At 43.6% G+C, this 17,962-nt stretch overlaps 1 protein-coding gene across 1 annotated transcript in view; it reads left to right on the top strand.

The window, feature by feature from the left end:
• The window catches only part of LOC118364670 (glutamate receptor ionotropic, NMDA 2C), a 93,890-nt gene extending 86,746 nt beyond the window's left edge, over positions 1–7,144 (top strand). Inside the window, exons 9-13 of the mRNA XM_052491344.1 lie at positions 127–356; positions 2,323–2,483; positions 2,697–2,884; positions 3,308–3,540; positions 4,576–7,144. Of these exons, the coding sequence (XP_052347304.1) occupies positions 127–356; positions 2,323–2,483; positions 2,697–2,884; positions 3,308–3,540; positions 4,576–6,198 (2,435 nt within the window). The 3' untranslated portion in view covers positions 6,199–7,144. The remainder of the gene's footprint in view (positions 1–126; positions 357–2,322; positions 2,484–2,696; positions 2,885–3,307; positions 3,541–4,575) is intronic.
• Positions 7,145–17,962: the final 10,818 nt, after the last annotated feature.

The raw sequence follows: 17,962 nt of genomic DNA, 5'->3' as shown, positions 1-17,962 counted from the left end.
GAAAGAACTCTATATTATATCACAGAAAATATTAAATTACATTGAAATGGAATGCAAACGCATGTTATATACGCCCTCTCTGAATCCCTTCTGTCTTTACCACAACCACCATCCTGCCTTCTCCAGATCCCGGAGGCCCCACCTTCACTATTGGGAAGTCTGTGTGGCTGCTGTGGGGCATCGTCTTCAACAACTCTGTTCCAATTGAGAACCCCAAGGGCACCACCAGCAAGGTCATGGTCCTGGTATGGGCCTTCTTCGCTGTCATCTTCCTGGCCTCCTACACTGCCAACCTGGCAGCCTTCATGATCCAGGAGCAATACACTGACACAGTCTCTGGACTGAGTGACAAAAAGGTAGGAGGATTCATCAGTCATTGGTAATTCTGTCTGTGTTCAGTCTATGAAAGGGGGGGGGGTGATGGACATGCTGTAGTGTTTGATGTTAGGCTTAGGGAAAATATAGAGTGGCCTATTTTTGATGAGCAAACAGTGCCTGGCTGCGAACGGTTTGAGATAATACAAATAACCACGGCAGAGCCTCAATGTCATGACTGTGACTTTTTCCACTCATACTAAAAACATAATAGGATTCCCAGCGTCTGTGGTGAAATTAAATTAGATCCCTGAAGTCTTTAGGTATGATGTCTGAAAATCCCCTGGATTGTATTACACCAGTGGATTTGCCAAGCTGCCAGTGATTATATATTCTAGTATTAACTTATGCATATTTGTGTGGCCTGTGGAGGTGCTCTACACCAGTATTGACAAGGAAGTCCATGTTAAAACTTTTAAAACTCTACTTTGTCTAAAAAAGACGATAACCCATAAAATGTCTTTTGACAGTGAGTCTACAGATCAACCAGAGCAGAATCCACAGAAGCTCAGAGAGAATAGACAGACTGGACACTGCAGGTGGAACATTTAAATTGAGCTGTATGATCTCTAATAAGGGACGTTTTCTGAAAGTGTTTCAAACAAGAGGCTTGTGCGGAATACAAACTGGTTAAAGGACAGTAACTGGTGTTTATGTAGTGACAGATGATTGTTTCTCCTCCTGGGACTGTTCACTTCAGAGGCATGGAGTCATGCATGGACAAGACCTTGCCATTTCCTCAGAGTGACATCATGTACAGACAGGCACCTCCCTCTTTAGACCCTGTCTGTGCTAGTCTCTCCTTTCTGTACAAGCTGTCAGATGTTAACAGATTTTTGTAAGAATCCTATACACTTAACTTTGGCCAGCTAGACTCAAGCTCTATGGGTCAACCATCATCCATGCTTTTAGTCAGGGTTTTCATTGCTTCCCAACAGGCATTTACAACACAGAGCATTGTATGACATCCTGTGCCTGGGGGCACTATCACACTGCTACAGCATTCCCTCATTCACATAGCAGCAACCTTGGTCTGTTGGGTGAGATGAGGAACACAGGCTGAGTATCCTAATGCAGGCAGTGTACAGGATACAGGACAAATGGGAACGAGGACAACGCTCTGTCATCTCTCCAACTCCTCCACCAGACAGCAGTGAGACGTGGGATGCATAAGACTGGCACCAAGGGTCTCATTAATTCATGTGAAATGGCTCAGAGGACATTTCTCTCATTCTGACAAGCCAAGGTTACTAGCAATTATCGCTCACTGGAGTATTTGCGTTAATGAACAAGTACAATTTATTTCCAGTATATTGCACAGTCAGGGTATTTAAATGAACATGGTCCACTCTGCGTCAAAGGGGCATGGCAAAATAAAGAGAAATTAGGGGTTTTTATTACAGTCAAGGGGGACGAAGTCATTCTCTAATTCTCTGGAAAGTATGGCCTGGACTTAATTTCTGTTCATTGTGCCCTCTAATCGTCGAATTGAGAGAGGAATTATAGAGGGTAACCTTAGCTGACCACTTAATTGAGTAAACAGCACTTGAGGGTACAGGCAGATATCAAAGAGACAGTGGTCTAGTGTAGTCAAGGACAAGGTGATCAGTGTCATTGTGTTAGTTTCTTTGAGGTTTATATTCATGCCTCTGGGTTTGCCTGGCATATCATACACTCTTAGAAATAAAATGCTATCTAGAACCTAAAAGGGTTGAGACATCATAAGTCGCTCTGGATAAGAGCGTCTGCTAAATGACTTAAATGTAAATGTTAGGAGAGGGTGGACATTTTTATTACTTAATATGGAAGTATGTCAATGTATTTGATATTAAAAAACAAAATATTTAATGAATAGTGCATGTATTCTTCCTAGACATGTTGGGTATCCTGATCAAAATGTTTCTTGTTCATGCATGTATAATTCAAACTTCTACATTTCCCAAACAGTTCCAGAAGCCACAGGAGCAGTATCCACCGTTTCGTTTTGGTACGGTCCCAAATGGAAGCACAGAGAGGAACATCCGGAGCAACTACCCTGAGATGCATGCCCACATGGTCAAATACAACCAGAAGGGTGTGGAGGACGCCCTCAACAGCCTCAAATCAGGGTAACACTCTGTAAATAATCATTATACACAGTCAGTGACAGAAAACAGACATCAGCGTAACACATTCTAAAATGTCTAAGCAAATATTTTATGTTTGATGAAATTATAATTCATTAGATAAATTATTACATGGTAATTAAATAGTAATTAAAAAGACATTTGTCTATAATTGCATTTCCCCACAAGATAAATCCCTATTGTTATTATCGATAGGAAACTGGATGCCTTCATCTATGACGCTGCTGTGCTGAACTACATGGCAGGTAAAGACGAGGGCTGTAAGCTGGTGACCATCGGCAGTGGGAAGGTCTTTGCCACCACGGGCTACGGCATCGCCTTGCAGAAGGAGTCCCGATGGAAACGTCCTATAGACCTGGCCCTGCTCCAGTTCCTAGCGGATGGTAAATTACAATTAACCCTGTGTGGAGTGGGATGGGTGGCTAACTGTAAATCTTAGCTGTACTTATCCTTTTAGGTCCCAAATACTCCCAAATTTGCTAAACTGGTAAACTGCCCATTAATGATAAAAATGCGTAACTCACACAAGTAAGCTTGTGAAGGCCCGCAGAGCCTCGAGATTAGAAAAAAACTCAACTTTAATGAAAATACTGGCGTACATTGCACGATGGACCACTCAGAGATACTGTAACAGAGTTGACTGTAATCCAGGGAACAACAAGTGTAAAATGCTGAGTCAGGGTATATCGAGGGGAGTGATGAGGGTGTGAGATTGGCATTGACACACAATGACAACAACCGGCGCAAGAGTGTTTTAATGAACACCTTCAAGCCTCTCTGTGTTCTGTTCTTCCCGCTCGCTGCAGGTGACACACAGAAGCTGCAGACGGTGTGGCTCACAGGGATCTGTCGTAACGAGAAGAAGGAGGTGATGAGCAGTAAGCTGGACATTGATAACATGGCGGGCGTCTTCTACATGCTGCTGGTGGCCATGGGGCTCAGTCTCCTGGTATTCAGCTGGGAACATCTGCTCTACTGGAAGCTGAGACACTCAGTACGCAAGTCTGAACGCCTCGACTTCCTGCTCGCCATCAGCAGGGTAGGTGTGGCTGACCCTTCTTCCGAGGGACAGGGGTGGAAAGGGTACATAGGCCTAATCTATAGAGATGTACACACTGAGGCATGTCTTAGATTGCGAAGTCCTTGGGTTCTGCAGAGAATGTGGTCCAATCACCATGGGAAAGTTGATCTGTTAATCTAAGGTACAAAACCCTTTTTTATAGTAATGAGTTCCATAAAGAAATGACATACAGTGTAAGCAACAATTCAATGAAAGCAGCAACAACGACATAATTAAAATGTGTTGTTTCTCTTTTCACAAACACAGCAGAAAATGTTTGACTTCCTGACCATAAAGTTCTCAGTCTTTCTTAGATTTTTGCCTCACAGTAACACTTGGGAAATATTGGTAATGCACTATGTCAAAGATTTACATGATCAGGATATTTCAAGGGCACTAAAATAAAAATGATGCAAAAATAAAATGAGTAAAAAGCCATAAAATGACTTTATGGAGACCGTGCAATACTGTTACGGTCCTGATCCGTCTGACATTGAATTTAAATAGGCCCATTAACAATCCATCTCAGTGGTGAGGTGAGATTAAGCATTCTAGACTGAGACCCAATTTCAAAGTAAAATAAAGCCGTCCAAATAAAAATTGGAAAACTAATTTAGCAAGTGCATGGTCAGCTGCTGCCTTTTCATTTACTGTCTTGCATAGTTTGTGTGTTTAACACCGACCTGAATGCATACAAGCTTTCAAAACAAATTGTCTATAAACTATTTTGGACAATCCTGAATCTAATTTGGCTTTCACACTTCTCTGTGTAATTGTCTTCACTTCATTGGTCAGACAGGTTAATAGAAATTGTATTTGCTCAAAGTGAATGTTATCAACACAAGCAATAATGTTTTCTAAAGTCATGATTAGACACAATAGCCAAAGATAATTAACACCTGTGGGATTTAATCTTGTCAAACTTTGTGTAGGGTGAGAAATGTGGATCTGTTCCAAAACCTGACAAGGCTTTTTGATGGATGCTAATCTCCTCCTCCTTCGCTATCTCTGCAGGGAATCTACAGCTGCTTCAACGGTGTGGAAGACTCTGACCGCAACGGAAACCTGCAGAACCCTGACGTCACCACCAACTACAACCAGGCCAACATGCTGAAGATGCTGCAGACAGCCAAGGACATCGTGACCTCGACCAGAGTGGAGAACTCCCTGGACAATGCCACCAAGACCATAGAGAGCTGGAGCCGGCGAGGAGCCGACAATGTGCGGGTTGGCCTGCCGCCTCGGGTGGCAACCACTATAGACATGGGCCACAGCCGCCTGCCCTACATCTCCAGCATCACGGACAACCACTCGCCCTACCCCCAGAGGGCGCTCGCTTCCACCTTCCCCATCCACTACTCGGACAGCGCCACCCAGCCCCTGCTGGACAAATCCAGGGTGGTGACGCGGCCTACCCCACTACGCTACACCCTTCCGGCCCGTGGCAGCCACCACTTCTACGAGAGAACCCTACCCATCTCCAGCCTCAGCAGCCCCCACATCGCCATGAGGGACCCTGCTCCCCCCAGCACCTCCAGTCACAACCCACACCCCAGCAGCAGGCTGTATGTGGAGAGCCAGCCCCGGCACCCCACCTCCCCATTTGTCCCCTACAGAGAGTTCCAGGTGCCTGACATCTATGTGGAACACCACAAGGGGCCCCTGGGACGGAAGTTCAGCTACCCCCCTGACCACATGGGCAGGAAGAAGAGGTCCCACAGCTACGTGTTTTCTGAGGCCCAAGACACCAGGGGGAGGAACGACTATGATGAGCCAACCTCCTGTCTGGCTGAGCTGAGGGCCAACCACCTCCTGAACAACCACGCCCCTTCTACATCAACCATGGCCTGCATGGGGGGCCACTACCCCAGCGGCAGCGCCAGCTGCAACTCCTGCATGAAGCCCTACCTGGAGCCTGAAATGGAGGATGTGCCCTTGCTGGGGAAGGACAAGGTCAACCGCCGGGCCTCTTTTCTCAAGGCCTCCTGGAGCAGTGACAGGATCCGCCAGCTGGGCGAGAAGCCCTCCACCTCCACTATGCCTGACCTGTTCCCCCGCGTAGTGGTGGCCAACCCCAAGCCCCACAAGCTGTATGGCAGCCAGGGGAACAACCTGTGCTACCCCCTGGCCGCTGAGCCTGCCTACCTAGACCCGGCTCATATGCGTTCCTACCCCTACAAGCAGCAGAAGCTCAAGTGCTCCCAGTCCACCCGGCTACCATCCTACAGGGAGGCTATCCTGCAGAACGCAGCCGCCTTGCGGCGCTCCTCTTCCACTGTGGTGCACAGACACTACTCCACCTACCTGAACTCCTACACAGACCTGCCTGTATACGTGGGGCCACTGCCCCAGGGGCCCGGGCCATTCTACAACAAGGACATGTGCCACTTATTCCCCTGTGCAAGCCACTGCCCTAACAACAATGCCCTTGTGCCCCGTATGGGGGACCAACAGGTAGTGTACCAGAACAATATGTTTGGGGGCTACGAGGGCGCGGTGGGGCGGTCGCGAGAGGAGCCCCCCCTGCCCGGGTCTGGGAGCAGGGATCGGAGGGAGGTCCTGGTGGCCAGAAGAGTCAACAGTCCCTATGTGCCAAAGACCTGGGGCAGGGTATCCAGTCTGGAGTCTGAGGTCTGAGCCCTCCCCCTCCATATCTTCAGGCTGATGGACTATCCCTCCCTCTGGGGAGGGGAAAGCCTACCTGCGGCCTCCCCCTCAGCCATTGGTTTAGGCAAAAACTAATGAATTAGCTACCAACATGGATGACTTGAGTGTTTACTCAGTGCAATAATATCCTTGGCTGATGGAAGGAAGTAGAGGACATTGAAAGGCTGTTACTGCTGGGACATTGTCAAGTAAACATTAAACGATAAGAAAAGAATGTTGAATAGTATTTAATACCTTCAAAGTTAACCTGTTGATTGTTATTTAAAATATTTTTAAATGCTGTCTTGCTGTGAGAGAGAGACCTGGATGACAATACACTAGCCGCTCACTCAGTTAAGACACATTTTACTTTTCTCTTCAATCATTTCGGTATCCTTCCATTTAAATTTAGACACATAAAAAGAGAATACTTTTGTTATCAAACCACAGAAAATGTCTTCCACGACTTTTGTAAGTCCAGGAGCTCTGGTCACTGATATAATTTGACTTGGATTTTAAAAGGGAAAATGTTTAATTATCATCTGTATTTCCATTGTTACTCTACACTTTAATAAATGACAAGGCCACTTCAAGGCCCTTTTGGAATTGTCTATATTTTCCTTTTCTGAGTAAAACTCCACATATGGTCTGTAATGCCAGCAGAATGGAATAGCAGGTCAGGTCCCAGGACTCTAGATGTTTGTCTGCTTCAGTTGATTAAGTGGGCCACCTCTGTTGACTCATCCAGAAAGGTCACTGGATATCAGATCCAATAGACAGCGCTGTGTTCAGTTCACATGCCAACAATAGGGCAGACAAATTTGTATTTTACTAACACCCTACATAACCTGTTCAGAAACTGTGATATGTCATCAATCTATCAAATCACTGTATGAGTATTCTGCTGAACATCATAAATACATTTTAAAAAGATTGAATAGAAACATGTTCAGTTAGGTAACAAATCCAAACAGAGGCTTTGGATTGTCTATATGACCAGGAGGGTCATGCTATTGTCTGAGCAGTGATACCTGTGACTGTAAATCTTCCCTCAGGGCTCATCATGGGATTCCAATGACATTAGCCCATCAGTGATTCTGCCATGTCGCGCGCACACACACACACACACACACACACACACTTTCACACTGGCTTCAAAGGGCGGTGTTCATCAACACCTCACTTTACTTACTTACCAATGACTAGGGGGAGCTTTAGCACACTTTAGTACACCAATAAGGGATCATTTCACCTGGATTCACCTGGTCAGTCTACACCATCGAAAGAGCAGGTGTTATTAATGTTTTGTACATTCAGTATATATAACATTTTTTGCTTGTGTATTCTACTATTCTAACCCTCAACATTAAGTTGAGACCACGACTAAGTCTCCACCCATATAAACTCAGCAAAAAAAAGAAACGTCCCCTTTTCAGGACCCTGTCTTTCAAAGGTAATTAGTAAAAATCCAAATAACTTCACAGATCTTCATTGTAAAGTGTTTAAACACTGTTTCCTATGCTTGTCCAATGAACCATAAACAATTAATGAACATGCACCTGTGGAACGGTCGTTAAGACACTAACAGCTTACAGACAGTAGGCAATTGGGAGTGGCAGGTAGCCTAGCGGTTAGAGCGTTGGACTTGTATGCCTGCGGGCCTCTTGCCTAAGCACTCCCTAGGTGCCTTCCCTTTCCCCCCTAAGAACAAATGAAACAGAATATTACAAACAATTTCACAATCAAAAACACAGTCCTTTTGTCATAGACATACCTTAGTAGGACCGGCTACAAAATACTAGCAACAAATTATACCTCTGAGAACCACCAAAATAGTACATAACCCACAGCCATCAGCCTCCTCTCGCAGCAATCATCTCTGGACATCACAATCAATCTCTCTATATCACAATTAAACTATCTTCTGAACAACAGAACACTGACTTATATGGCTGTTGAAGGAATTGGTAATTGGAGACAGCTGTGTACTGAGGGGGCGGGGTCAGCTCTCCAATCATCAATGGGGGCCAACCAATCAGCTGCTTGGGGAGAATTTCAGGAAGCCATTTCCTGAAACACACACTCACAAATACACAAACTACAACACTGAAACTGGGGAACATAACACACCCACCACAAAAAATGCAAACATACAGTTTGCAATAAGAAAAAACAACACATCCCCAGTTACTAAACCCGTGATAGAGCGTCGGCAACCACATTCGCCGAACCCTTCACATAGGCTATTTGTACATTGTATCCTTGTACAATCAGAGCCCACCGCATAAGGCGGCGGTTCTGATTGTACATTTGCTTCAAAAACACTAAAGGATTATGGTCCGTGAAGACCAGTATCGGCAAGGCACTAGAGCCCACATATACCTCAAAGAACTGTAAGGCTAGCAATAAAGCCAGCGTCTCTTGTTCAATTGTGGAGTATCTTGACTGACACGAGTTGAACTTACGGGAGAAGAAACTGAAGGGCCGATCCACTCCATCTTCATCTTCCTGCAAGAGAACCGAACCCACACCCACTATACTAGCGTCTACCTCCAACTTAAAAGGTTTGTCAAAGTTGGGGGCGGCAAGCACTGGGGCACTACAAAGTAGCGCTTTAGCGGACTTAAATGCATAGGTACAGTCCTTGGACCATTTAAATGGTACCTTGGGACTAAGCAGAGATGAAAGGGGAGCTACTACCGTCAATAAATTCTATCAGAATGTACAATAGTACCCTACCATCCCTAGGAATCTGCGCAACTGGCCGTGAGTCGTGGGAGCAGGAAAAGCAACAATTGCTTCCACTTTGCCAGATACTGGGCGCACTTGACCTCGTCCCACTTGTTTTCCCTAAGTAAGTCACAGTAGCCTTCCCAAACTCACACTTGGCCAAATTGAGGGTTTAAGAAGCATTCTCCAACCGCTGAAACACACTTTTCAAGGTGGCAAGATGATCAGACCAAGTAGACGAATGAATCACCACATCGTCAAGATAAGCAGTACAATTTGGTACATCCACAATACAATGTTAACTAGGCGCTGAAAAGTAGCAGGTGCATTACACATTCCTAAGGGCATCACAGTGTATTGTACAAAGGGCATCACAGTGTATTGTACAAAGGGCATCACAGTGTATTGTACAAAGGGCATCACAGTGTATTGTACAAAGGGCATCACAGTGTATTGTACAAAGGGCATCACTGTGTATTGTACAAAGGGCATCACAGTGTATTGTACAAAGGGCATCACAGTGTATTGTACAAAGGGCATCACAGTGTATTGTACAAAGGGCATCACAGTGTATTGTACAAAGGGCATCACAGTGTATTGTACAAAGGGCATCACAGTGTATTGTACAAAGGGCATCACAGTGTATTGTACAAAGGGCATCACAGTGTATTGTACAAAGGGCATCACAGTGTATTGTACAAAGGGCATCACAGTGTATTGTACAAAGGGCATCACAGTGTATTGTACAAAGGGCATCACAGTGTATTGTACAAAGGGCATCACAGTGTATTGTACAAAGGGCATCACAGTGTATTGTACAAAGGGCATCACAGTGTATTGTACAAAGGGCATCACAGTGTATTGTACAAAGTTCAGGCGTAACGAAAGATGAGATGTCAGAAGCTCGAGAAGTCAGAGGCACCTGCCAATAACCTTTTAGCAAATCTAACTTACTAACTAATACTAACTAACTAATAACTTACTAACTAATAATTGGCTCTGTAAGCAGCAGAGCCAATTATATCAATGCAGTAATCTAAGCGAGGTAGAGGAAAATAATCAGACTTTGTAATGGCATTTACTCGACGATAGTCTGTACATAAGCGAGACGTACCGTCAGGCTTAGGAACAAGAATACACGGGGAACTCCAGGAGCTGTTACTGGGTTTTGCCATGTCATTCTGTAATAAATAAGCTACCTCACTTTTCATTACCTCCCTTTTCTTTGCATTAACCCGGTACGGATGCTGACGTATAGGAACAGCGTTGCCCACATCCACGTCATGTTCCAAGATGGACGTGCGACTTGGAACGTCATGAAACACATTGAGAAAACTGTTTATCAATCGGATAATATCCTTAGTTTGATCGTTATCCAAATGTTCCATTCGAGAGGGTAACTTCTTCAGCATCTCTGAATTACATAGGCGTTCACCTTGCTGTAACGTATGGCGTAACTCCAACCAATCCTCCTTAGCCTCCTCTAGGTCCCAGCCAGGCATCAGCACCACCGCAGTCACACTGGAGACAGCGGGCTGGACCGGCTTTCCTGAGGAACTGTTGGGAGAATCACGCACATAATATGTTTTTAGCATGTGAACATGACATGTCAACATGACACATTCGGGAAGAACGCCTTCGATCTGGGGTCTTTATCACATAATTGGTCACTGAGTTTCTTTTCCACAAGATATGGTCCAGAAAAACGTGCTGACAGATATGAGCCAGGGATTGGCAACAAAACTAAAACTGGATCGCATTATTCCATTTCTGTTAGTTACATGTCTATGGAACTTATTCAGTTTATGTCTCAGTTGTTGAATTTGTTATGTTCATACAAATATTTACACATGTTAAGTTTGCTGAAAATAAACGCAGTTGACAGTGAGAGGACGTTTCTTTTTTTGATGAGTTTATATAGTACCAGTCAAAAGAGCTTTTCTTTATTTTTACTATTTTCTACATTGTAGAATAATAGTGACGACATCAAAACTATGAAATAACACATATGGAATCATGTAGTAACCAGAAAAGTGTTAAACAAATCAACATATATTCTAGATTCTTCAAAGTAGATTCTTCAAACCTTTGCCTTGATGACAGCTTTGAACACTCTGGAAAGATGATCATTCCTCTGCTAGTTCAACTAAGTCTTGGGTGTTTTTATAATACGTGAGAGTGAATGCCACTTGTCTAGTAAAAAACATTATTATTCAACAATAGGTTTTATGTATTCTAGATACTATATGAAAGATTGCACTGTATACAGTACAATACAAAGAGGGAAAATCAAGATATGATATTGAGGTAATATAATATGCTCCAGCTCTTGGGATCCCTTCACTGATATCACTGAGCGATGAGTGCTTTTCAGCTAGGCCAAATATAATTGAAACGTGATTTCTAATTCAACAAAGAGAGATTAATGCCGTCAGCACTTAATAAGTGTGAGAAACGCATCGCGGCTCGATAAAACCCTTTCAAGTTCCCCAAAATGAGCCTTTTCAAAGCAATATAGGCACTCTTTTAGCATGCTCGCTGCTCAGAACAATCTTTTTCATTTCACACAGTAATTAATGACTAATTCTGTGATCTGCGTGCTTTGTAATGTGACAAATGTGCTCCCTCTCTCCCTCCTTTTTGAAATGTTGAAATTCACGAGGGGTAGGCCTACAAAGGCGGTCAATGCCTGCCAATTCACTTCTCAGAATTACCACATAAATATAGGACAAGATTATATCCAACCTGAGGGAATATTTTATGAATACAATTTCACTCTTGATTCCCTCAGCATGGTGCTACATATTTTACTGTTCATTCAGGCCCAGATCACACAAGAAAGATGATGCCTGAAGCCCTCCTGATGTACAGGGGTAGTCAGAGAAACAGGGGAAGTCAGGTCTATATATCTATCTGTTCTTAATGCACAGTTACTTTAGAGGGCATTCAAAACAGGATTTTCATTCTGTGAGAGTTGCAGCAAACCATAACCCCCTTATCCTGTGGCAAATAGGTTTGATTCTGCCTTAGTACTACCCCTCACCCCATCCTATCCCAGCCACACTGACTGCTGCTTCCTACATGGTTTTGGTTCTGTTGGCACTACATGTGCTGGGCTGGAGTGTACAAAACATACAGGTTGGTCAGTCCCAAATGTATAATCCCACCCAGGCAGGCCCAGAGCAGGGATCTGAGAACACAGGGGGTCAATGAGGCATGGCTGGATGAATAGACTGATTAACCCTGGGACAGGGTTTGTGGTATGTTTAACCAACATGTTCGGACCTGTGCAGCCCTCCCTCATTAGCCCAGCCATGATGTGTTGACCCAAGCTAACCAACAGGGCAGGTCACCATGGAGACCAAAACCAGGCCCTGCTGGGAGTTTGTCTAACGAATCTCTCCTTCCACCACACCAACTCTCCTTCTATCACACTGATTACAGCTAGCTACATATACATGTGCAAGTATAGGTGGGAAAGACAGTTGTTCATGCTACACAGTACGACGACTACAACTACTACTGCTACTGCTGCTGCTGCTACAACTGCTACAGCTACTGCTACTACTACAACTGCTACTACTACTACTACTACTACTGCTACTGCTACTACGACTGCTACTACTACAACTGCTACTGCTGCTACTACTGCTACTACTACTGCTACTACTGCTACTGCTACTACTGCTACTACTACTGCTACTACTACAACTACTACTGCTACAACTACCACTGCTACTAGTACTACTACAGCTGCTACTACTGCTACAACTCCTGCTACTGCTACTACTACTACTACTACTACTACTACTGTTGCTACAACTGCTACTACTATTGCTACTACTGCTACTGCTGCTACTTCTACTATCACTACTGCTACTGTAACAGTATAACTTTAGACCGTCCCCTCGCCCATACCCGGGCACGAACCAGGGACCCTCTGCACACATCAACAACAGTCACCCTCGAAGCATCGTTACCCATCGCCCCACAAAAGCCACGGCCCTTGCAGAGCAAGGAGAACTACTACTTCAAGGTCTCAGAACAAGTGATGTCACCGATTGAAACGCTATTTAGCGCCGTTTCACATCCGTTACACTACAACTGCTACTACTACTACTGCTACTACTACTATCACTACTGATACTGATACTGCTCCTCCTCCTACTACTACTGTAGTCACACTACCACCACCTCCATACAAATGCGATGAGAACATCCAAACAGACACAGATGCTCATTAGATTATATCTTCCTCTGGAACGTAACTATGAAATTAATTTCCATAGGATTTTACAATTGATACTTTCTCCTGATATATTGTCTCATCTTGAAGATAAATATCCTCATAGTGGGGGAGAAGCAATCTAGATCCCATGTGAAAACCCCCTACCCTTTATTTTCTATTTCGCTCCAACAATTATCATCAACATTGTATTCTCATGATGGAATGAATGTATCTTTCATGCAACATAAATCATGTGGTAATGACAGGCGAGGCTAAGTGAAGGGATAAAGAGTTACATGACTAAGTGTGGTGGTGTAGAGGACACCATGTCAACTGGCTGTTGATGGATGGATCTATTTCACCTGGCTCTATACAGGGCTCTAGTAGAAACATACTGCTGGGGAGGTGCAGGGAGGATGAAGGGGTTAAAGGTCAAGAATTACAACGGGGGAAAGGATGTTGGGAATGGGAACAGATATGATTTTAACCACCAAATCAGCCCCTGTTCATCAAACCTCAGGTTTAAAGTAATGTGTGGACGGAACTGCTCTGTGGAGAAAATATCAATACAAAATATCTACAGTATATGAATTATCATTTTTCATAGCTGGGTTGCATTTAGGCTCAGATTAAAAATTCTCACTTAGCTCTGTTGGCTAATGCATTTCTGACAAGTGGGAATACCATGGACATTTCTTAAATATAGAAGGCATACATACATCCATGTGAGAGACTGATACCTGTTGCTCCCTCAACACATACTGAAACTATTGATTCTTGGCTCACAGTCCCAGAGGCAAACAGTGACAGGAGGTGCCAGTGTTGAGTGGCAGTTGAATGGCAGGGCCAGGGCCAGAAGGGAATCAGGTTTATGGGGCATTACCAGGCTTTACTGGACATTAAAAGGCTGTCAGGGTGATGAGATCTGAGACGCTGCCAGTGTTAGCCCGATCTTGTTGAGTATGGGTGGCACAGGGTGGCACAACATACAGAGGACACCTGTAGATTAGTGAGGCATGTAGTAGAAAACCTTGATGATTCACATTGACTTTGAAATTGACACTGAAGATTTTATCACGTCTAATGGACAGTTGCCCTTGAGCAGACAGATACTAACCAAAACAGATTGTACTCTTTCTGAGATTATTCAACTGAAATTCCTTACAATGAAATGTGATCCTCATGGTCCATCTCATCCTGTCTCATCTCTTGCCCAAGTTGAAAGGAGTCTGGATTGAACACATACTGTAGTGAGCACATATTAGCCTCTCTTGCACTGCCGACCCATAACCCCATCAGACCATGGGACTGTCTCTGGGCTGACCAGCCGGCCGGTGGCTTCTCATGATCAAGCCCCCAGTCCAGGCTGTCCACATTGAGCTGGTCCCCCAGGGTATGAGCATTACTCTGGGTTTGTGAGGGGCAGATGCCCTGACATCTGTGCCCAGGGTTAGTGCGAGCCCATCAGGGTGTGCTGGTGCTGGTGGTGCGTTGGCATGCAGTCTTCACTGTAGCAGATTAAGGGTCCTGATGGAGGCTGATTATGATCATTCATTACCCAGGCCCTGCAGATGGGTCACTCTACTCCCACAGGGGCGTAAGTGGAACCACTTACTGAGGACAACAGCCAAAGGGCACACAGGAAAGGACACAACATGAGTATGGGAAGAATGTGAAGAAGAAGAAGACTGGTGATGATGATGATGATGATGATGATGATGATGATGATGATGATGATGATGATGATGATGATGATGATGATGATGATGATGATGATGATGATGATGGTGCTAATGGTGCTAATGGTGCTAATGGTGAGGATGATACTTGCATATTATTTCCTAAGGCAAAGTCAGGTTGACTTATTGGCCCTGTGACTCCATGGCTATTTATTCTCCAGTGAAGTGGCATGCCATCAATTAACTACCAGTTTCATCCATTAATCCGTATTAGAGGTCGACCGATTATGATTTTTCAACGCCGATACCGATATCGATTATTGGAGGACCAAAAAAAGCCGATACTGATTAATCGGACGATTTATATATATATATATATTTGTAATAATGACAATTACAACAATACTGAATGAACAATGAACACTTTTATTTTTACATAATATAAAACATCAATAACATCAATTTAGTCTCAAATATATCATGAAACATGTTCAATTTGGTTTAAATAATGCAAAAAGAAAGTGTTGGAGAAGAAAGTAAAAGTACAATATGTGCCATATAAAAAAGCAAATGTTTAAGTTCTTTGCTCAGAACATGAGAACATATGAAAGCTGGTGGTTCCTTTTAACATGAGTCTTCAATATTCCCAGGTAAGAAGTTTTAGATTGTAGTTATTATATGTCTATTTCTCTCTATACCATTTGTATTTCATATACCTTTGACTATTGGATGTTCTAATAGGTACTATAGTATTGCCAGCCTAATCTCGGGAGTTGATAGGCTTGAAGTCATAAACAGCGCAATGTTTGAAGCATTACAAAGAGCTGCTGGCAAACGCAAGAAAGTTCTGTTTGGATGAATGCTTACGAGCCTGCTGGTGCCCACCATCGCTCAATCAGACTGCTCTATCAAATCATAGACTTAATTATAATATAATAACACACAGAAATACGAGCCTTAGGTCATTAATATGGTCGAATCCGGAAACTATCGTTTCGAAAACAAAACGTTTATTCTTTCAGTGAAATACGGAACCGTTCTGTATTTTATCTAACGGGTGGCATCCATAAGTCTAAACATTGCTGTTACATTGCACAACCTTCAATATTATGTCATAATTTTGTAAAATTCAGGCAAATTAGTTCACAACGAGCCAGGGGGCCCAAACTGTTGCATAAACCCTGACTCTGCGTGCAATGAAGGCAAGAGAGGTGACATCATTTCCCTAGTTAAAAGAAATTCATGTTAGCAGGCAATATTAACTAAATATGCAGGTTTAAAAAGATATAGTTGTGTATTGATTTTAGGAAAGGCGTTGATGTTTATGGTTAGGTACACATTGGTGCAACAACAGTGCTTTTTTCGCAAATGAGCTTGTTAAATCACCCGTTTGGTGAAGTAGGCTGTGATTCAATGATTAATTAACAGGCACAATATCGATTAAATGCAACGCAGGACAAGCTAGATAAACTAGTAATATCATCAACCATGTGTAGTTAACTAGTGATTATGTTAAGATTGATTGTTTTTATAAGATAAATTTAATGCTAGCTAGCACCTTACCTTGGCTCCTTGCTGCACTCGCATAACAGGTGGTCAGCCTGCCACGCAGTCTCCTCGTGGAGTGCAATGCAATCGGCCATAATCGGTGTCCTAAAAGGCCGATTACCGATTGTTATGAAAACTTGAAATCGGCCCTAATTAATCGGCCATTTCGATTAACCAGTCGACCTCTAATCCGTATGACAGTCAGACTGTTTCAAAACGCATTTCATTGTATTACCCTTCTGCTGCGCTCCCTTCCCCCTCTCACCATGCTCATGTCATGTTACTTATCTCTAATGTGGATCAGTGAGCTGTAAACATGTATACTAACACACTCAAAAACACACGCCCACACACACACACACACACACACACACACACACACACACACACACACACACACACACACACACACACACACACACACACACACACACACACACACACACACACACACACACTGCTGGCTAATACGTTCCTACACTCCAGGAGTCCTGCGCCATCTACAGAAGGGCTGTGTAACGGCATTCTCAGCACATCCGTGCTTTGAATTAATTACAGTACCTCACACTCCATACATTTTCCCAGACACTAAGTCACCTTGAGAACAGGGGCTTGGGATCCTATCAGTTGTGGTGGCGGGGGGGAGCCAGAGAGTCCAGCTAACATGAGCAGCTGAAAATGGCTGTCAAATGTTTGCAAATGAAAAATACACACCCATAAACTTTGTATCCAGGAGGGCTAAAACGCCAAGCCAACCACATGACTGTGTGAGGACTATAACTTAATCTGCACTTATCCCTCAAACATATACAACAGGACACTACAGAATAAATCTTTCTTTCTCTATGTTTGTAGTGGAGCATTTTAATAAAATAGCCATAGAATTCTGTGTAACTCCTCTAATGGCAAGGGCACAGTAGATTTGTGTCCGTCTGTGTAGGCTACAGAAAAGATCCTCTAGGCTGACCATTACAATATCACCCAGTGAAGTAGCAATCAAGTAGTGAGAAATATTTTTCTTCCATAAAATATTTTACTAGACTGAATAGTAAATTATCTTAAAGTCGATCAAATTGTAACATTTCACCAATATTTTATGAAATATGAATCCATCACACAGTAAACAAATGCATTAAAACAACAGGATCCTCCTCAGACCGTAGCCTGGGTTGTAAATGGGCTAATGATTCATGGGGCATTGAAAAGGCCTCTGTGTGGAGGACTGCTCTAAATCTAATCAGGGCCATTGCTTATGCCAACAGGGCATAGTAATAAAGTTGGCAACACTTGGTTACTGCTTTCTGTTCCTCCTCATTTCTCATCACAGCCCAGACACCACAGTGGAGGGCAACACACACCGTAGCAGCCTATCTGCTGTCGCAGTAATTGGAAGATGTAATTCGATTATCCTGATACTACCTGGGGCCAACCATCGCCTATGGTAAAAGTGTATTATTAATATAATGAATTTGGCATCCTATTTACAGGCCTAATGGTAACTACTTCTAAACTTCCCATAATCCAATTACCATGGATGAATGATAGTATACCTAGCTACACGTTGAAATGA

Source organism: Oncorhynchus keta, chromosome 32, assembly GCF_023373465.1.
Source record: "Oncorhynchus keta strain PuntledgeMale-10-30-2019 chromosome 32, Oket_V2, whole genome shotgun sequence".
In the NCBI taxonomy this organism is placed as follows: domain Eukaryota; kingdom Metazoa; phylum Chordata; class Actinopteri; order Salmoniformes; family Salmonidae; genus Oncorhynchus; species Oncorhynchus keta.
The sequence above is the reverse complement of the archived record's forward strand: the minus strand, read 5'-3'. Positions and strand labels throughout refer to the sequence as shown.